The sequence below is a fragment of the Caretta caretta genome, chromosome 7, assembly GCF_965140235.1.
Source record: "Caretta caretta isolate rCarCar2 chromosome 7, rCarCar1.hap1, whole genome shotgun sequence".
NCBI classification, from domain to species: Eukaryota; Metazoa; Chordata; order Testudines; family Cheloniidae; genus Caretta; species Caretta caretta.
In genome coordinates, this window is record NC_134212.1 from 59,402,207 (window position 1) to 59,423,646 (window position 21,440).

The 21,440-nt window shown below is 45.5% G+C and overlaps 1 protein-coding gene across 1 annotated transcript in view; it reads left to right on the plus strand.

The window, feature by feature from the left end:
• The window catches only part of WDFY4 (WDFY family member 4), a 241,499-nt gene that overhangs the window by 187,738 nt on the left and 32,321 nt on the right, over positions 1-21,440 (plus strand). The window contains exons 53-56 of the mRNA XM_048858078.2: positions 5,101-5,254; positions 7,660-7,751; positions 17,054-17,266; positions 20,216-20,363. Of these exons, the coding sequence (XP_048714035.2) occupies positions 5,101-5,254; positions 7,660-7,751; positions 17,054-17,266; positions 20,216-20,363 (607 nt within the window). The remainder of the gene's footprint in view (positions 1-5,100; positions 5,255-7,659; positions 7,752-17,053; positions 17,267-20,215; positions 20,364-21,440) is intronic.

A 21,440-nucleotide genomic window follows, 5' to 3' on the forward strand; every position in this document is an offset into this window, starting at 1 on the left:
ATAGCACATAGTCTAGCTTTGCACACCTGTTTTTCAAACCCTGCCCCTCACAATTGTGTTGTCGTAATTTGCAGCTGTGCCTTCAAATGGCAATGTTTCAAACTGAGACCCGATCACCTCTGGTCACTGCAATCTAACTGTAGCACCTCCTGCTGGCAGGGCTACTACATGCTGTTGCTGAAACAAATCTCTGTACTAGATGACTGAAAGGTAGCTAATGTAATGCTGATTTTTTTAAAAGGGCTCCAGAGACCATCCTGACAGTTACAGGCCATTGTGCATAATGCAGTACCAGCCAAACTGGTAGAAACTATAGCAAAGAACAGAACTATCAGACACATCAACACGATATGTTGGCAGAGTCAACATGGCTTTTGCAAGGGGAAATCATGCCTCACCAATCTATTGGAATTCTTTGCGGGTGTCAGTAAGCGTGTGGACAAGAGTGATCCAGACCACACAGTGTACTTGGACTTTCAGAAAGAACCTTTAATAGGGTCCCACACTAAAGGAAACTAAATAGTCATGTGATAAGAGGGATAAGAAGGAGGATGAGGTGAGGGCTGCCTCTTAAGAAGAGGAGAGGCTTTATTGTGATGGGCCTGCTCCAAACCCGCCAGTCTGAACTCATCTGAATGGGAAACACAGCATCTCAGACCCAACTCCCTTTAAAAGGGCAGAGTTGGCTGGAGATCTTAATTCCCCTAGTCCACAGAGCTGATAGCACCCGGCAATCCATGGGGGGCTAGGACAGTCTTGTTTAGTAAGGTAGCATACAGAAAAGGGATTCCAGAGCCTGTAATACTTCATTAAGTATAATGGGCCTCAATGTGAGTGGAAGGGGACTGTTGTGTTGAGACGCTGCACTGGGACTTGGGAGATGTAGGTTCTATTCCCAGCTCTCTCAATGACTCCAGATGAGTCACTGAAACTCTGCCTGTAAATGCAGATAATGACTGGTTAGCCTCTCTTGGGAATTTGTAAAGCTTCGTCTCTTTATAGCCATCTGAGAAGTGCTTTGAGCTCCTTGGATTTAAGGCCCTATTAGGACCCAGTATTATAATCCCTCAACATTATGATCAATGGCACATGCTCGGCCCCCACAGAATCAATTCTTATAGGAGCGCAGTTTGATTCTTACTTAGATTCTCCCCTGTGAACTCTTTGCCTAACTGCTTTGCACAGCCCCTATCATACTGTGACTATAACAGTATTTAATTTAACCCGAATCCCTGATCACTGAAATGGCTTCGCTGAAAGGAAAAAAACCCTAGGTCTTACTCCATGCGGCCCATGAAAAAGCTGTCAGAGTTTATGTTAATGCGCAGTTGAAAAGCATAACGTAATTCCAGATTTTCTTTTCCCCTCTCAGTGCAGTTTTTGTATTTCAAGAGAGAGAAAACCCATTAATTCTGATATAAATATATGCAAATAAATGTATTAATATAAGAAATGGGAAAATCAGTTATTGCTTCCTTTATAAATAATACAGGCTTAAGTTTTAAAGATATTACTTTTCCTTAAAGTGAATTAGACAGCCAGGGAAAAAATCACATTTTTTCTTGGTGGTAATATCTTTAACCAGATTTGTCACACTAACAGCATTTCCTATGTATATATTATTTTTATTTAATACAGGTAATCTTTTTATTACAAATCATATTGTTTCTCAGGAGATTACCATCAGTTCTCATAAAAGCTGCAAAAAAAGATGAAAAAGCATCAATCACTACCAGACACAGTGCGCTGTGTGAAGATTAAATATACAAAGCCCTTTAATATGCTTCAATGAGATACTTGTTAGCTGTTGATTTATTTATAGTCCTCCTTCTACCCTGTTTTAATTTCCATGTGAATTTGACTCCAAGGGTCCCTGCTTGATACTGATCAAGAGCAAGATGACCTTGTGCATCAGATTGTCTCCTAGCTAGGCTTGCCTGTGTGATCTTGGTCAGAGGTCCGTTTGTGATCCCTTGAGTTGGAGTGGAAAGGCTCCATGATGCTCAGTGGGCGGGGTAAGAAACAAGGAAGTGGAGTGGAAGTCATGCACGGGTGTTGTGAATTGGAGATGAGGCTGGACCAAAATTCTGATCCAAACCGGCTTTGCTAAGTCTACAGCTGGGTGTTTCCCTTTGTTATAAATAAGGGACTGCGGCCAGGAGCGGCCTAGTATAGATCTTCAGGGACAGGAGCAGAACAGCCATATTCCAAACTTAAGCTCCATTGACTTCAGTGGCATGCACCTGCTTACCCAAAGGTGGAGTTTGCTCTGCAGTGTGATATGGTGGACGGATAGATGTCTCGTTCTTTGCACACACACAGCTCCTCTCTTTGGACTGCGTGGATGCTTATCTGACACTTTTATATTTAACAGACTGAAAGGTAAACCCCAGTCAACTGTAACTAGATAGAAGGGACATATTAGTCTTGATCTAGCTCTTGAAGCAAACAGGAGGAGGAGAGAGGTAAACAGAGGAAATAAGGTTATCCCAACAAGTCAGCAACAGACAGAACCTTCCGGGCTTGCTTGCAAATCTGGCACTATTTGTGCTTATGCAATGCCCCCCCTCCCCTCTCCGGGACCGAACTGGGGATCTCCAGTGTTAAAAGCATGAACTGCTACAGCTTGAGCTAAAGGGATGTCCCTCTGTAGCTGCGGGCTGTCACAATTCATATCCGCTACAGATCAGCAGAGCTAGGGACCTGTAACACACATGCACCAGTGGGTTACACTAACTTTATGTCAGTGCCTGTACAGAGCAAGCTGATTGCATGTAGGAAAGTAGTGGCTAGGAAATTTAGTCCTTCACAAAATTAATCACTGGGGATTCATGTCAGCTGAAGTGCGGCCTGTAGGCATCCAGGTCAAGTTTACTGTTACCTGGCCTTTGACTTCTCAAATCCAGCTTGGGAAGCTGCCATATGTGAAATGAATTGCCCACATCACCAAACCCTTACATAAAATTAGGCCCAAAGAAGCCTGAGTGAGAACGTTTTCTCTGGAGAGGCGTAATGGTCTGGCTAGCCCAAGTGCAGCTCAGTGCTAGAATTCAGCTTCCAGAAATAGCATCCCTGGATCCTCTTTCATTTGGTCCAGTCTCCCAACATAAGAATGGCCAAGGGTCAACCTTGGATTGGTGAGGCCTAGCCCTGCTATAAATGAATCCAATGCAGACTGTACCTGAAGCTACCATCTCTCTTGGTGAAAAGGATTGTGGAACACAGTAGCTGAACTGGAAGCTGCTGTTAATTGCCCTATTATTCCTACCTTCCCTATGGATGGAATTTAGGGTGCTATCTACTGGCTGAGCATAGGGCTGTTCCCATGGTCCCCAAAAGCTTCCTGGCTTCTCTATAACAAGTGGGCAAATAGCAGGAGTGAAATGAGCTCCATAGATTTGTCCAGGTACTTCTATGTTCCTCATCACTATAATACCTGAGCACCTCATAATTAACAGAGTCTATCTTCACAGCACAGGCAGTAAGGAAGGACTAGCCACATTTTGCCAGTGCAGAACTGAAGTGCAGACTAGAATAAGTGACTTTCCCAAGATCACACAGAGTATCTGAGCCTCCCGAGTCCCACACCTCTGCCACATCCAGTGGACCATCTTTCCTGCCCCAATAAAGTAACTTCTATATCCAACCTTTCCTTCAAAGATACTAGGAAAGCCCATATTCTCCAGGATTTGCCTGGGACTTGGAAGAATTTGGTGTGATATTCTGTGGTGGTGTTTGGAGAAATATTCTGAGTTAGATGGTGGAGTTACCCCAAGCCCCGAACTAGAGGCCGTGCGGAGTTGCGTTTCATCAGTATCTCAATGGGTATGTCTGCACTTGAGGTGTGATTCCCAGCTCCCATAGACATACCGTACTGGCTGTCATCAAGTTGTTAGTGTAGCCGCAGTGGTGGGAGAGGTTAGCCATGCTGAGGGAAAGCCCATCTAGACCCCATGGGTATGTTCTCAGGTGGCTAACTCAAGCCACTGCCTGTGCGACTGCAGCTGCACTGCTATTTTTAGTGTGCTAGCCCGATGGGAGCTAGCAGGGGTATGTCTGCTCCAGCTGGGAACCACACCCTTAGCTCCAAGAGTCAGCATACTTGAAGTGCAACCGTTTTGAATCTTTAATCCATGTTTCTAGGATAAAGAGGGAGTTAAGAAAAACAGCCTTCCGCTTTGAGTCAGGTCTCACTAGCTAAGCAGGCTTGGGCGGTCGTGGATGGGAGACCTGCAAGGAAAGACCTAGGTGCCTGGGCAAGTCCTGAGCACTTCCAGTCAATGGAGATCCCATGGCAGCAGGGGCATGAGACCGAAATCCTTAATGGGGCAAATTTCCCTCTGCAATTTAAGTGAGGCATGGCTGTCTTCACTATTGGATAAAGTGGCTTAATGCTGATCGTTACTTTATGCTAGAAGTACATGTGTTTTGATGGTGGGGGTCATGATCCCAGTACAAATATAAGAGGGGCGGGGCTTTCTAGATGTGCCTAAGTGACTTGGGAACACAACCCCCTTTGGGAGTTAATAGGACTTGTGCTCCTAAATCACTGTGGCACATTTGAAAATGATGACCTGAAATATATCATGGCCTCCATCTGAGGCAAAACTCCCGATTTAAATCAATGGGAGGTTTTCCCGAAGGCCCTGATTTTATGAAACCATCCCTGTTCAGGAAGGGCATTTGCACTTAGCGCCCATTAAATTAAGCGTGTGTCTGTGGTGTATGTAAGCATGCGTTTAATTGCTTTCCTGAGTCAGGGAGTAAGGAAGTTTCCCAGAGTCAGGTCCATTGTTTGTAAAGCACTTGGATGTAAGAGGCGCTGCAGAAAGCCATGATCATTATCAGCATTAATGTAGGAGAGCCACATTTCTGCTTGGTTCCAAGTTCCTGCAAGGGAGACAATGTCTCCAGGCCTGGTTGCCCTCTCAGTTACACCTGCATAGACGAGGGCAGAGTCAGGCTCTTCCTGATATGTTCCTAGATTATCGTTAGAAAACAGGCTGTGGTTCAGCATTTGCCTCTTGGTTAGTGTAAGGTCACAAAGAACATTGGAAATCCAGCCCTGATCACTGCCTGGTGCTCTCTGTCTGTCTGCAGGGGGGAAGTTTTGATGTAGCAGACCGGATGTTTCACAGTGTGAAGAACACGTGGGACTCGGCGTCGAGAGAGAACATGAGTGATGTCCGGGAGCTCATCCCTGAGTTCTTCTACTTGCCTGAATTCTTAACCAACTGCAATCACTTTGAATTCGGTAAGTACTGGGTGGAATGTGGGCGCTCCTACCGGCATTGTGCTGGGAGATGGGATCTGGCTGCCTGGGCTGGCTGACCTGGGGCTGAGCCGTGAAATTTGGATCCAGACCCAAAGCATCTCAGTTTCAAGGGGATTTAGTTTCAGTCTCCCATTTTAGGGCTGTCTTCTGTGGAGATATTGAGAAGGCTTGGCAAGGGTGGCCCACTAGTTAGGGTATTGCCCTAGGTCCTTGGAGAACTGGTTTCAGTTCCCTGCCACAGACACCCTGTGTGACCTTAGTCAAATCACTTATCCTCTGTGTGCCTCAGTTCCCCATCTGCACAGTGGTGATAATAGATCTCCCCTTAGTGGTGTGCAGAGCTGAGTCCATGGAAAGATTGTGAAGTGCTTCGAGAAGAGCTATATAAGGAATTCATACACGTTCAGCAGGGACTATTGTGATCATCTAGTCTGGCCTCCTGCACAGCCCACGCTACAGAATGTGTAGCTGTTACACTACAGTTACACTCATCTTCTGCAGATTTCCCTCTCCAGGCAGGTCAGATTTCCCATTAAAGGAAGGCTCCATAGGGACACACTTTCAACACTGGCCATCTAAGTTGTTCCCACAAAGGGTGCACCTCCAGATCCTGCCTTTCCAGGCTCAAATGGGCTTGTGCTTCCAAGTTGTCACTGCGCCTGCTGAAATGTCTGTTTTATCAGATGCTGGCAGGTTTTTGCTGAAGCATTTATGTGACTGCTTTTGAAAATGTGGCCCACGTTGTGGTCTATAAACCACCTGGTAATTTTTACTTCATCTAGGGCTCAGGAGTTGCTAAATGATTTTGATGGTGGTTCTTTTTTACTGTGTCTTCTCCCATTGGTCAGCGCTGCCACAGGCAGCCTCGCCTCCTTCCGAAAGGCTCAGGGTACATGATCGGTCTGGAGTGTGGTTCCTGTTCTCAGTAAATGGTATCCTGAACGCATCCCCTGCCAATGGGCCCTTTCTCAATCAGCAGTGGGGGCTAGCAGAGAGTCCAGGATAATTCTCAGTACATAAGAGCTGGCCAGGCAGTGTTCTGTTCCTGACCCAGGACATAAGCAGCTCACTCTGCACGCAGACTGTGACCTTTGCAAGACAAGGCATCTCACTGCAGTGTACATTGGCTGGTTAGTAATTAAGGGGAAAGACAAATGTTTCACATCCTTATGTGAGAATCATCCCAGATTCATGCCAGCCAAGGCAACTTAACCAGCCATGTCAGTGTCCAGCTGCATGTTGGTCACATTACAGTATTTAAGGTCTAGGTGAGGTGAGCCATGGGCAAAGGAAAGCCAAGGCGGGGAGAGATTGCTAACAGGCAGCAAGACCTAGGATGATTTAGCCTTGAGAGGAGAAACTTTAGAAAAGCAATGGACCCAAACACAGTCAAACCCTTTGGGTGATTGAAATCAGAACCCAGACCCTGATCTGAATGGAGCCAAATGGGGTGAACCAGAATGTAGATCTGAAATTTACATTTATACCTTCTATTCAGCCTGTCTCTATAATGGGCAGAAACCCAAATCCACACACTCCTAAATCTTGGAGATCTTTGTTGTCCGGACCTTAACCTTGGTCTGGATTTTGTGATCAGAGCCCAGCTCTAGAGAGATGGGACTTGGCTGAGGTATTTAAGGTGATGATCGGTGCAGTGAAAACTGATTTGCACATCCCTGTGACACTGTCCCATGATGCAAGAAAAAGGGGACGCTCTATGAAAGTAATGGCAGGCAAAGGATGATTACAGATTTTATAGGGCAGAATCCTTCAGGGAAGTCCTACAGCCTGTGTTAGGCAGGAGGTCAGACTAGATGATCACAAGGGTCCCTTCTGGCCTTGGAATCCAGGAATCTGTGAAAATTGCTGGCAATGGGCTGTTTTAGCAATTATCTCCAGTGATTAGCACTGGCCAGTGCTGAGGCCCATAGAATGATAGTGTTTCAATAAAGCAGGTGCTGACAGGTTTGCCTGGATCCAGTCCATAGTCAGGGCTAGAACAGAGCTCATGTTGAGAACATGTGTGATTTTATTATGGTAATGATGAGAAAAGAGAGATCTTTCTCAGGTTCTTCTTTGGGCAAGCACCCGCGAGTTTGCATTCTCACTAAAATGTCCTCTCAGCTATTTGATCACTCTAGATGTACCAAACTGGACTGGGAATCCCCGGAGAAACAGCTTCCTGCAGTATTTTAGGAGACCTCATCCATATTTTCCTAGAACCCAAAATTGCACAAAGGAAAACCAGTGGGAATAGGGAGTTATCTGACCTTCTTCAGGCCCCCAAGCTCTCTTGGATTTTGGAAAAGCTCGATTTCCATTTGCAATTGGGCGATGACTCCGGCTCGTTCTTGTATCTAATTTTCCCTTTGTAAATGTTGCAGGCAGCATGCAGGACGGAACTGTGTTGGGGGACGTGCAGCTGCCCCCCTGGGCGGATGGAGACCCTTATAAGTTTATCCACTTGCATAGACAGGTTAGTATGTAGCTCAGCTCTTTGTTAATAAACAAATAGTCTAGACGCGATAAATCGACCCCACTGTGCGCTCCCATCGACTCCCATACTCCACCACCACAAGAGGCGCAGGCGGAGTCTACAGAGGAGCGGCAGCAGTGTAAGGCTAAGTGAGTTCATGGATGAGAGCGAAAGTTAGAAATGGCTACAAGCAAAAGTGAAAACACGCATCTAAAAGTCTAAACTTAGTCTAGCGAGTTTTGGTTGAAGGCTTTGTTCAAGATGGCCTTTCTCACCCCAACCCCCGGCCCCTGTCTTCCAGCAACATGTGGCTGACCCCCTTCGTGGTCAGAATCTCTCCCATAGCGCCCAAAAGTGCTGGTGCCTTTGTCTTCTCAGATGAAAGAGAGAACTTGGGGTTTTCTGCCCTTTTTTTTTTGTGGTCCATTGAATCTTTGAAGTGGATTCTTCTGAAGGATCCCCCCACCTCCCAAGTCAAGTTTATTCAAGCTGTGCAGAAGGTGACATAGAGTCTGGTGGAGAAGGAAGCTCTGTGCTCTTTCTTTCCCCGCTGGTGTTTGCTCAAATGCAAATTGCTCTGTCTCCTGCCATCTCCTCCCCCTGCTGTCTTGATGGTCCTGTTTACTGCTTACATGTAAATTGAGGTAAACACACATCCCTTTAAAGAAAAAGAGTACTTGTGGCACCTTAGAGACTAACCAATTTATTTGAGCATCAGCTTTCGTGAGCTACAGCTCACTTCATCGGATGCATACTGTGGAAAGAGTAGAAGATCTTCTTATACGCACAAAGCATGAAAAAATACCTCCCCCCACCCCACTCTCCTGCTGGTAATAGCTTATCTAAAGTGATCACTCGCCTTACAATGTGTATGATAATCAAGTTGGGCCATTTCCAGCACAAATCTAGGTTTTCTCATCATCCCCCCCACCCCGCACAAATCCACTCTCCTGTTGGTAATAGCTTATCTAAAGTGATCACTCTCCTTACAATGTGTATGATAATCAAGGTGGGCCATTTCCAGCACAAATCCAGGGTTTAACAAGAACGTCTGAGGAAGGGGGGAGGTAGGAAAAAACAAGGGGAAATAGGTTACCTTGCATAATGACTTAGCCACTCCCAGTCTCTATTCAAGCCTAAGTTAATTGTATCCAATTTGCAAATGAATTCCAATTCAACAGTTTCTCGCTGGAGTCTGGTTTTGAAGTTTTTTTGTTGTAATATCGCAACTTTCATGTCTGTAATCGCGTGACCAGAGAGATTGAAGTGTTCTCCGACTAGTTTATGAATGTTATAATTCTTGACATGTGATTTGTGTCCATTTATTCTTTTACGTAGAGACTGTCCAGTTTGACCAATGTACATGGCAGAGGGGCATTGCTGGCACATGATGGCATATATCACATTGGTAGATGTGCAGGTGAACGAGCCTCTGATAGTGTGGCTGATGTTATTAGGCCCTGTGATGGTGTCCCCTGAATAGATATGTGGGCACAGTTGGCAACGGGCTTTGTTGCAAGGATAGGTTCCTGGGTTGGTGGTTCTGTTGTGTGGTATGTGGTTGCTGGTGAGTATTTGCTTCAGGTTGGGGGGCTGTCTGTAGGCAAGGACTGGCCTGTCTCCCAAGATTTGTGAGAGTGTTGGGTCATCCTTCAGGATAGGTTGTAGATCCTTAATAATGCGTTGGAGGGGTTTTAGTTGGGGGCTGAAGGTGACGGCTGGTGGCGTTCTGTTATTTTCTTTGTGAGGTCTGTCCTGTAGCTCACGAAAGCTTATGCTCAAATAAATTGGTTAGTCTCTAAGGTGCCACAAGTACTTCTTTTCTTTTTGCGAATACAGACTAACACGGCTGTTACTCTGAGACACATCCCTTTGTTTAGGATAGGCCTGTTGAACCAGTTTTCCCTAAGCAGGGCTGTGTGGTTTTGAACATGTGCTAACAACAACAACAGGGGAAGTCCGTAACTTTGCATATAATGTCGCTACACGCATTTCACCATGATATTATTGACCAGTGAGTTATTAGTTTTCAAATGATGCCTCACAAGCATGTTTTGTACCAAGATAATTACAATCATGTGTAGGTTGTGAATACAGGGGTGCTTTGGGTTGCAGCTGTGTTACACTGGTTTTAGTGCAGGTCAGAAAGCAAACAGCTCTATAATACTGGGGCGTATGACAGTCAGTTCCATTTATTAATGACTAGAAAAGTCCTGCAGTGTCTCCTGTGGGACAGACAAAATTAGGTGATGATGAAAGCAAAGGGGATTCTGTACTGAGCTTGCTGGAGATGGACAGACTGTGTGGTACTGTTGAACTCCCAGAATGATTAAACAAAGCTTATGCGGCCAAAAGTCACCGCACAGGATCTCATTCGATTAGGGACTGAACTAAGGATGCAATGGGCTATGCTGCAGTCCCCCTGCTAGAAGTTGTCTGGGGCAAGATGTCTTGGATGTGCCATGGTGCTGAGCTCTCATCAGTGAAAGAGTAACATGTTGCTTTTGACACTGTGTATGCATTCTGGTGTCATACCGAGTTTATTACAGAGGGGGCCAAGCCTCAACATTCAAAATCAGGACTCCCGCAGAGTTCAGGGTGGTTCAGACCTGGAGTTTTGGTCCAGGTCTGTCTCTAGCTGTGATCTAAGTCAGGTACACTGCATCCACTGACAGATGTGGAACAAACCACAGACATATCAACGACCTGATGCATAGGCAGCATCAAGCCCGTCTTCCCCATGACACAGTGTTCCTGAGTCCAGAGTGCAGGATTTCCCTGCACATAGACTGGGAATTACCATAGCTGCGTTACCTCAGATACCGCTGTGGGGTAAATGCTAGTAGAAGCTGACTTTTTAGTGCGAATACATACTTGTGAATTGTGAGATATGCAGGTTCTTGTGGTGTAGAGCGTGGCGTGGTGACCCATAAGGTCATTGGGGGAGAGTGAAGGCTCTACCTAATTTCAGCATAAATAAATAAAAAGCCAGTGGTGTTCATGACTCTGTCCTGTCCTGATTTTCCTCTGGCGTTGCTCTCAGTGTCCGTTTTTTGGGTTCTTCTCCCTGAATCCCTGCTCTTCATTGAGGTCTCACAGGGCTCTGCCCTTGTATGAGATTCTGGGGTACAATCCAGACCAGTGAGGGGCTGGGTCACCCTTTCCCTGCAACATGGGGTGCTTCACAACACTTTGCTCCTGCAGCACCCACCTGGGCTGCTCACAACCAGCCAAACAGCAGGCAGGTCACACCCTGAGTGTCTGTACATGCTCAGTCCAGCAGCTCTGACCCCAGTAGCTTGTCAGCAACACACCATCCACACACCAGCAGCCTAGGTTATTACCTGCAGGGTGACCCCAGCACACTCCCAGTCCTGAATTTCCCCAACAATGTGTGTTCTGCACTGTCCAGCCTTCTCCTGGGCAGTCCAGATATATTAGGTCCATTGCCCTCTACGATAAATGGAGTTACCCGCATAGTTGAGTTTAAAGACAACACTGGATAAGTTCTAATGAAAGAATAACACAAGTTTATTGAACTCCAAGGAGATAGGTTTTAAGTGAGTACAAGTATAAGGCTTTAAAGTTAGAAATGGTTACAAGAGAAATAAAGATAAAATGCTTCCTAGTACTAATACTTAATTAACTAGACTTGGTTCAAGGTGAAGTCCCTTCCCACATGTTCCCAGTAACATTGCTGACCAAATTCTCAGGCCAGGATCTGCTCCCAAAGTCCAGAGGCTTTTTATTTTGTTGTGTTAGGTAGAGGAGACAGAGATGGATAGGGAGAGTTACCTTTGTGGTGTTTTGCCCCTCACTTTATAATCCAGTTCCCCTTTTGAATGCATTTTCCTGAGGGTTACTCCTACATAAAGTTCATCCCTGCTATGAGGTTGGAGTCATGGAGTCTCATGATGAAAGAGCTTTCATGCTGTTTGCTAAGATTCAGATCTGTACCTGACCCCCTTCCTTGCTAAAGAATGGCTATTTAATAGGTGATGGCCTACCAGCTTTGATGACACCTGGCTAAAGGCGTCAACTTGTCCTTTGTCTTTGAGAAACTGGTTTACCTAGACTTTTCTGGTAAACACATTTCAAACATTATTTCAGCTTGTGTTCACAACTTTACATATAACATTGCTACACACATTTCACCATGATATTATTGACGAGCGAGTTATTAGTTTTCAAATGATACCTCCCAGGGCATATTTATTATAGTGTGCAGGGTGTGAATACAGGGGTGCATTCAGTCACGTCTTGGCCCTCTCCTCTCTCCCACTACAGCCTGTCTTTGGGTGATCTCATACACTCCCATGGCTTCAGCAATCCTCTCAACATTGACCACTCATGAGTCTGCCTCTCCTGACTTGTCTCCATTCCTTTCTGCATTTCGGCCTGTCTGAGGCGTCTCCCCCTGACTGTCTCACTGTACGTTTCTCCCCGAAGTGGCACCAAGCTCCTGTTCTTCCCTCCATACCACCACCTGTGTCATTGTTGACATCACCCTCCTCCCTGCCACTCAGGCCTGTAACTTGGGGATCATCTTTGCCTTTCCCATGTCTCTTACCCCCCCCCCCCACCTCTGCTCTAGGCAAAACCGGCTGTCTCTTCCTTCACAACACTCCCAAGATGCATTCTTCCCTCTTGTCCACACCCACATCCCCCACTCCAGGCCACACAAAGACAGCTGTGAAAATATCTTCCGTGTCTGTCATTCGGACCAAGTCTCCGCACTATCCTTTGAGTCTCTCCACTAGTTCCCCCTCCGCCCTTATCCTCACCTTCCAAACAGCTTCCTTCATTACCTGCTCTTCTCTCTTTTTCCATCACCTCCTTGCCCCCTCCCCTCTGCTTTGCCAGCACCGTGTGTGTTAGCTTCTCCACTGCCGTCTGCATTCAGATCCCTCCAGAAGGCCATTTTCTGCTGTGGCGCCTGCACTATGAGAACTGACTGTCCCTAAATACCCACAACCTCGTCATAATCAGTCTGTGGACCTTGCAAAAAGTAAATTGTTGTTAAAACACTGTATTCCCAAGACATGGCCAATTATCACCTTCTGCAGTTGGCTTGTAGGTTTCCCCCATGTCCTGTACTTTCTGTCTTTTAAACCCCAACCCTGCAAATGCTTATGCTTGTGAGTCACTCTGGGCATGCGAGTAATCCTGTTGAACTCAATGGGGTAGTGCGCCTGAACAAAGGTAATCATGTGAGTATGTGTGCGTGTGATTGGCAGCTTAGTTTGTACGGTCTTCAGGACAGTGGCTTTGGCTTAATTTCTGCTTGGAGAATGCTCAGCGCATCCTGGAACCCCCAGAAACATTAATGAGAACCATTAATAAGTGTTTTTTGTTGCTTGCAATAAACGGATCATACAACACACTTGTTCTCTGTGGTACCCTTTATTTTCTTTTATCAAGATGCTCCATTTAGTCCATATTATGGATTAATGACCTGAATGTTTTCGCTTTAAAACCATGGGCAGTTATTTAGTGTAAAAGCTAAATACTATCCCAAATGAGTTAAATTTCTACCTCTCTTCCTTTAGCTCCGTTAACTTAAAAATGACTGAATAGCTTTTGGATATGCTTTTTAAAATACGTTCCCTTTGATCACCTTAAAAGGATGATGAAAATGATCACCAATGGTTGCATTTAACCAGATCTCAATCTGATGTCTTGATGCACAAAAGCTTGTGAATTAATGATCTTCCAATTTATATGAGATGGAGAATAGTTGCTTCCTATTATAAGTGCTGTGGTCTCAAGTGTCCCCATGCCTAGTAACTTGATTCAGTTATATATTGCTACACCTTTTAGTAATCTAAACCAGTCCATTTAATTTACAAGATATTCTTTAACTAACCAGTCTCTTTACAGAAGCTACAGTAATATTCTTGTTTGTTGTTGTTTTACTTGGGTTCCAATAGCACCTAGAGGTCCTGATTGACATCAGAGGCCCATTACACTAGGCATCATACAGACACACACATAGTGAGTAGATTGGATCAAAACATTGTCAACGGAACACTTTTCCATCAGAAAATGCAGTTTTGTCAAAATCAAAATTCTGGTGGGAATGTGCCAGGTTTCAATTAAATTTTCAACAGGAAAGAGTAACTTTATCCTTTTGTTTTCAACTTTTATGTTATAATGTAATTTTTAATATGTTGTATTTTATCTCTTTAATATTTTATATGTATATCATATTTTATATTCATTATAACATGTTAGAGAGACGTGGTGGGGGAGATCATATCTTTTATTGGACCAACTTGTGTTGGAGAAAAAGACAAGCTTTTGAACTTATGCAGAGCTCTTCTTCAGATCTTGGAAAGGTAATCAAAGTGTCACAGCTAAATACAAGGTGGAACAGATTGTTTTTAGTGTAAGGACTTAACACATCTTGCAAGAGACAGTTCAAGGTGAAGCGGGCAATTAGCACCTCTGCAGTCGTAGGACAAAGAGGGGTTAGTGGGTTATAGACTGTTGTAAGGAGCCACAAATCCAGTGTCTTTATTGAGTCCGTAATTTTTAGTGTCTCGCAAAGTTATGAATTGAAAACTCCCAGGATCATCTTGTGAAGGTGTTGTGCCGGTTTCCGTTGAGGATGAGAACTGAGAGGTCAGATACAGAATGGTTGCTTTGTGAGAAGTGTTCACCCACAGGTGATGTGATGTTTTTGTCTTTTTGTGCGAGTCCATTTGAGAGCATAGTAATTGTCTGGTTTCACCCACATAGTTGTTGTTGGGGCATTTAGGAATCAACACGGCTACAACAGCACTGCAAAAAACAATGGAGGATAGTGAATGTTGCCATTTATAAAGCATTGGCATTATCGAAATGCAATGATTTTAGGTTTCAGAGTACAGGGTTTTTGGACTCTCCGTTCCACAAGAAATTCAGAAATTTCAGTGTGTTCCAATTGGGAATGGACACAAGTTTTGAAATGCTGGAATTTCTCGTGGAACAGGAATTCTGTTTCCAGCCACCTCTCCAGTGAGAATTAGCCCCTGCCTCAGAGAGTTTACAGTTTAACCACACAAAGGGAGAGAGAGAAGCATCATTAGCCCATTGTGCAGATGAGATGAAGTGACTTGCCCAAGATCACACAGGAAGTCTGAGGCAGGGACAGACCAGTCCTTACCCAAATTTGGAGGCTGAGGGTGGAGCACCCAAACAGCCCCTCTGCAGAGTTGTAGAAGCATCTATACCCACTTCCTGCTCCCATACATGTAGGTCTGGCCACTAGAGTCCAGTAGACATGGATTCCTTGATTGTACATCCCCTGGACTTGCTTATCAGGCTCTTCCCTGCCTCCAAAGAAGGCACAGGGATTCCTGTGATTCAGGAGACCTGGATTTAATTTCCTGCCCCGCCACAGGCTTCCTGTGTGACCTTGGGCAAATCACTTAATCCTTCTGAGCCTCAGGTCCCTGTCTGTATAATGGGGATCATAGGCCTGACTCCCAAGGGTGTTATGAGGATATGTTCATAGATATTTGCAAGCTGGTCAGGTACTGCTCGCCATAGAAAAGACTGGAAACACACAGTGGATTTTACACTGTCTGCCTGTTTAGACTGTAAGGTCTTCAGGTCTTTAGTGCCTTTGGTGTTTTGTGCAGTGCTGTGCATGCTCTTGGCACTTAAAGAACCACAACTAAAGCCATGTTCCTTGTGCCAAATGGCTAAGATTCTCATCTGGGTGCAGTTCACCAAAGAAACAGTGTCAAGTTTACAAGATTGCCCATACACTGATCTGCAGTAGACCAGGTCAGACTCAGGCTATAGCCCAGTGTCCTATATCTGACAATGGCCAGCACTGCAGCTTCAGAAGAAGGTGCAAGATTCATACAGTAGTGAAATATGGAGTAATCGGCCTCCCAAGAAGGTCTCGCTCTAACCCTGAGTAGTCAGAGGTAGGCGTGAACCCTGAAGTACAAGGGTTTGTGTCTTTTCCCAAATAGAACTGTTCTAACTCTGGATGTTTTTGTTGTCTGTATAAATGCCCAATCCCTCTTTGAATCTCGCTAAGTTCCTAAAGAAGACCATTAAAAAAGTCCATTCCAACAGCGTTGAACACCCCAGTTCTTGCTTCTGAGGAGATGGGAAACAAAGAGCTGCTCTTAAAATAAAGTTGTGATGAGCCAGTTCACCCCAAAATGAGGAACTGTGAAGCAGCCCCCAGGGTTGCTGTTAAAATGCATGTTTGTCTCCCTGTGGCTAGTGGGGCTGGGGAAAAATGACTTTCAAACACACACTGAACAGCTGCTCTGTCGCCTCTGAATCTGTCAGGCGCTTCCTTGTGCTTTGCTGACCAGCGCCAAGCAGTTTGCTGTATGTAATTCATACGCTACCTGCTCTCACTAAGGAGAACAGCTTTGGAGCCCAGGCGTTGTGTGTTTTTGTTGTTCAGGTTGTATGACATGCCTGTTCTCTAAGCTACCCTTTAATCCCTGTCGCTGCGGACAGAGTAATTTAGACGGGCTGCATTTGGCTAGTTGTCTGCTCTGTAAAATGAGCTGTTCTTCAGGCTCCCATTAACTCATTTGTTTCTGCTGCATGCTGGGTGGAAGGGTGCTCTTCGGAGACCCGCTAATGCAGCACCAGGCATCGTCACAGGGTCAGGCCAGAGAAACATGGAAAAGCTCTGTCAGTAACGCGTGGCACTGGCATGGCGTGTTGCAGTTTCAAAGCACCGGGTAAATATTTAAGTGCCTTCAAGGTGCAGTATGGTGGCACACAGCCCCACTGGGAGTTCCCAGAGCACAGGGATGGCAGGGAGCATGGAAACGACACTGTATTGGCCACAAGGCAGGGCAAACTCTGCCCTGCCAATGCCACTCAGTCCTCACTTGCAGCGCCCCCTGCTATTTGAGCAATGGGCTTCACCCAGCCCTGCCACTGCCCCTCTGTTCTGACCTGCAGTGCCCCTGTACTTCTGCACCTCTCCTGAGTAGCAAAAACTCATTTCTTGGGACCGTGCATTGATTGTGTGATGGAAACAAAGTATCCTCTAGGTGAAAGCCACTGAGCTTGTTTGACTTGTGACAATGACCAGGCCTGGAACGCCTGTCTGTAGAGGTAGAGTTAGCACCTGAGCCCACTTACCCGCTTTGGGATAATGTCCGCTGAGCCTGCCTGTGCTGAGAGGTGACCGTGTAAGAGGAATTAGAAGCATCCAAAGGAGCTCATTTCTGAATCTAAAAGCTCTGTATTTACCCAACCAGTCTGAAGGGCAGCCTGGCAATGTATCTAAAACAGATGCACCTTATTGAACAAATTTTGGCTCTTGGTTCCAGGCGCTGGAAGGTGACTATGTTAGTGCACATCTCCATCAATGGATAGATCTCATTTTTGGTCATAAGCAAAATGGCTCAGCTGCAGTGGAGGCAGTGAATACCTTTCACCCTTACTTCTACGGAGACAAGGTGGACCTCAACAACACCAGCGATCCTCTCATTAAAAGCACCATATTGGGATTTGTCAGCAACTTTGGGCAGATACCAAAACAGGTACAGCACCGCGTTTGTTCTTCCACATCTGTTTACTTTGTTGTTTTAATTACAGGGGCTGGACACGAGGCAGGTTAAAAAGGAGAACAGATGACTCATTCAGACCTGGTAGTGTGTTCCCCCCCCCCCACACACACACACATTTTGCACAGGTGTAAATGACAACGCCAGCCGTGAATGGGGAGAGAGGGACAAAGAGTTTGTCTAGGGGTAGCTGAGAGCAGAACTAGAGACCGTTAGGTTGCATAGGTGTCGCTCAGAGTACGATTTGGACTGCAGAATTTTTATCACTGATGGTGGTGCATGAAAAGAAAAGAGCTCAGCTTGACTCTCTCAGCCCAGGGTGTGCTTGCAGGGCTGGCAGCTAGACAAATTATATTTTTACTTGTGAACTGAGCAAATCTGATCCGGGTTCTATGACAGCCAGTACATATGGTCCATGGTACCATTTGCACGTAGTTGCCTTTAAATGCTCTGCAAGATGAAAATTAAGGGCCCGATTTTATTCTCAAGTGCATCTGGTAAATCGGGCATAACTCTTCTTAAATCAGTAAGGTTGTAGCTGTGTAAATCTGGTGCAAGTAGCTCAGAGTCAGGTCTGAAGATTTCCACTCCCTGCCGTACACTTAATAATATGAATAATACCGGTTTCCTATATAGCACTTCTCTTCAGTGGATCTCAAAGTGCATTGCAATCTTCAGTGGGGTTATCCTCACAACACTCCTGTAAGGTAGGGCAATTATGCCCCTTGTACAGAGTTGGCTGAGGTATAGAATGGCTAACTGACTTGTCCGGGGTCACACAGTAAGTGTTCTGTGGCCAACACACTCCTTTGTGAAGTGAGATTTATTCTGTGTGGTAGAGAGATCACCCCCTTTCTGTACCTAGGGAAGAAAATACTGTCTCAGTGAAGGCACTCAGATACTACAGTGATGAGTGTAATATACAAACCTGTATAGTCTAGAACAGAATAGAATTAGAGATGCACCCAAAGAAAACACATGGGTTAAGTTCCAGGGTAATATTTCATCCCGTCATAGAAGAAGGGGCCATTTTCAAACACCAGAGCTGGCTCTGGGGTGGATTTCAGACGCCCCTTATTTGTGGGATGTTCAGATCTCAGCAGAGAATATGTGAAACCTTGCCAGGGCATAAAGGTGCCACATGCACAGTGCTTACCCCAAGCTCTGCTGGCTGGAAGTGGGATTGCATGTGGAGAAAGACAAGCTGTGAGCAGGGGAAGTGACCAGCTTCGGAGAGTAAAGTCTCATGCAGCGGAGGAAATACACCTACACACTGTTCTCTGGACTAGATCCTCAGCCAGTAGAAATCAGTGTAATGGAGCTTTACACCAGCTGAGGATCTGGCCCTCTGTTTCTCCAGTCTGTGCAGTACACGCATACACAGGGCTTTCTGGCCCATGTTGTCTTTGTACCACAGAACAGTAAAGGATTTCCCATTTCCCAGGGCAGTCCTCAGGAAAGTGCCAGGTTCAGGGTGTGTACGTAGATGGGCAAAGGTGGTTTAGAGCTGCCTATGCCATCCTCTCATTCTTGAAGACCCTAAGATTTAGCTGTCTATTTTCCTAGTGGGTGTGTACAATGTATGAACACACACACACACCCTGCTCCTTCCCTTCAGTATCTATGAATTATACACACACACGAAGGCAGCTCGGCGTGCTGACTCCTAGCATCTCCGCAAGTTTTACTTTACATTGGGATCTAGGATGTTTGCTTTTAGGCAGAGATGGAACCGAGTTGCCAGGCTTTTGGATCTGGATTCAGATCAGAAAATCCAGGTTGTTCTGGTTCAGGCCCATTACAGAGATGGGCCTAAGCTGCAGTGTCCAGACCAGCTCTGGATCTAACCCTCCCCGGACTTTAGGGGGGTGAGGTTGGGTTGAATCCAAGGTTCCACACCGGCTCCATCCCAGGTTTTCGTCCAAGAGTCGTCAAAGCAGCAAGGATTCTTTAGAAGAGAGCAGGCTTTCCCCGGAGCAGCTTCACCCCTGGAGTGTTGCCACCCGTAGATCTCTGGCCTGTGCCTTGCCCCCTGTAACACACGCCGATTGCTCTACTGGTCCAGTGGATCAGCACGGCAGGTCAGGAAGCAGCACAAGTCAGGCTACACTGGGCATCCTGTGCAGCCCAGTCGCCCTGGCTTTGCGTTCATGGAGAAGCTAGGATTGCTGTCGGATTTGCAGAAGTAGGTAGAGGGGGCTATTTGAGCTGCATGGTCCTATTGCCAACATCTTTATCCTCTTGTTAAACCATTTTGACATTAGTTTTAGCTTGGGGGAAAGAGGCTACTTCCTCACCTCATTGTGCCGCCTTTACTCGGCACCCTGTAAAATCTGAAGCTCTGTCTTCTTACAATCAAAGGCTACAGCAGCAGAAAGGCTGAGAAGCGGAGATATAAAAAATAATAATAATCCCCCTTAAGAAAAGCCACTCAGCTATTTTCTCTAGACATTTTGTTGCTGAGTACTTCCTAGAGATGAGGCTAGATGGCTGCATTTCCCCTGAATCCCATCAGAGCGAGGAAGAGCACAGAGCTGGGAGGGAATCAAGCTATCGGCAAAGCAATAGGAAGGCATTCACAGGGCAAAGCTGAGACCACCAAACTCGTTTCATTTGTGATCTAATCATAGTTAGGGTGCTAGCCTGGGTCTCTGGAGTCCTGGGTTCAGTTCCCAGCTCAGCCACAGACTTCCAGTGTGCCCTTGGGTAAGTCACTTAGCCTCCGTTCCCCGTCTGTAAAATGGGAATAACAGCTCTTCCCTACCTCACAGGGGTGTTGTGAGGATCAATCCACTGAAGTTGGTGAGGTGCTCAGATACTGTGGTGATGGGGGGTTTAGAAGTACCACAGAGAGACAGATGTGTCCACTACACATAGTGGCAGATTGTTTTAAATATATTTTTAAGTGTTATCCCTTTGTTTTAGCTCTTCACTAAATCCCACCCATCCAGGAATGCCACGGGCAAGAATGCACCAGGGAAAGAGGCTGCGTCCTCAATGCGATCAGCTGGACATGTGCCTCCATTGCTCATCAGCCTGCAAACTCTGAAGCTGTCTCCTGTCACAATCAAAGGTGCTTGGCAGTGCCACGAATTCAGCCGTCTTCCATGTAAAAATCCGTGAAAAGTCCTTGACCAGGCAAAGAGCTGGATGTGTTTGAACCCTACAGCTGGGCATAGCTTTATTTTAGCAAACTACTGAATTGATCCCTTCAAGGTCCATGTTGCCATGTCATGTAGTTTTTATTATTTATAGATAGAGAGGGAGAGACTGAAAAGGGGAAGAAATAATTTCATGAAAAAATTCAAAATTTTGAAGTCATTCTTTTTTCATGTGGTCCAAAGCAGAAAAACATTTTAGGGTTTTTGTTTTTTAATTTTTGCAAAACTTTTTTTTAATTTTGAATTTTTGAAATGTTGTTTTTTCTTCTTTCTCTCCCCCCCCCTTTTCTGCATGGAATGTAATAAAATGAGTGATGTCCGTGGTTCCCCCCACCCACACACACTTTTTCATTTTCCTCCCTACCATCCCCCCTTTTTCTATTCTGTAACTTTTCCCATGTAGTTTTGAAAAGCTAGAAAATTTAAAAAGGAAAAAAAATTAAAAACAATCAAACCCTCAAATCCCTTCACTCATTCTATTGGCTTCAGGGGGAAATAGGGAGAAAAAATAAAATATTGACTTTTTGATAGTTGAAATGTTCAAGTTTTCAGTTTCATCAAAAACCAGGACATTTTGCAACACCAAAAAGCTTTTCATGGCATTTTTCATTTTTGAAGGAATAAAAACTATTTGAGGGGCTGGAGAAACATTTTGGAAAGAAACATTTTGACCAGTTCTGCTCTCTCTCAGTAGTGCCTACATGCCCGGTCAGGGTCAGGGCCCCATGTGCCAGGTGCTGTACAGACAGAATAGAAGATGGTCCTTATATTCGAAACAGACACGCTAGACAAACAGATTGAGCCAAACAACAAATATGCAATTGTCAAAGGTACAGAACTTGTGTGTGCTTCTTTGAGTGATTGCTCATATCGATTCCAATTAGGTGTGCGTGCCGCGTGCACAGTCATCGGAAACTTTTCCCTTAGCCGATCCTGTCAGACTGGCTGTGGAGCCCCCTGGAGTGACGCCTTCATGGCACTGGATATAT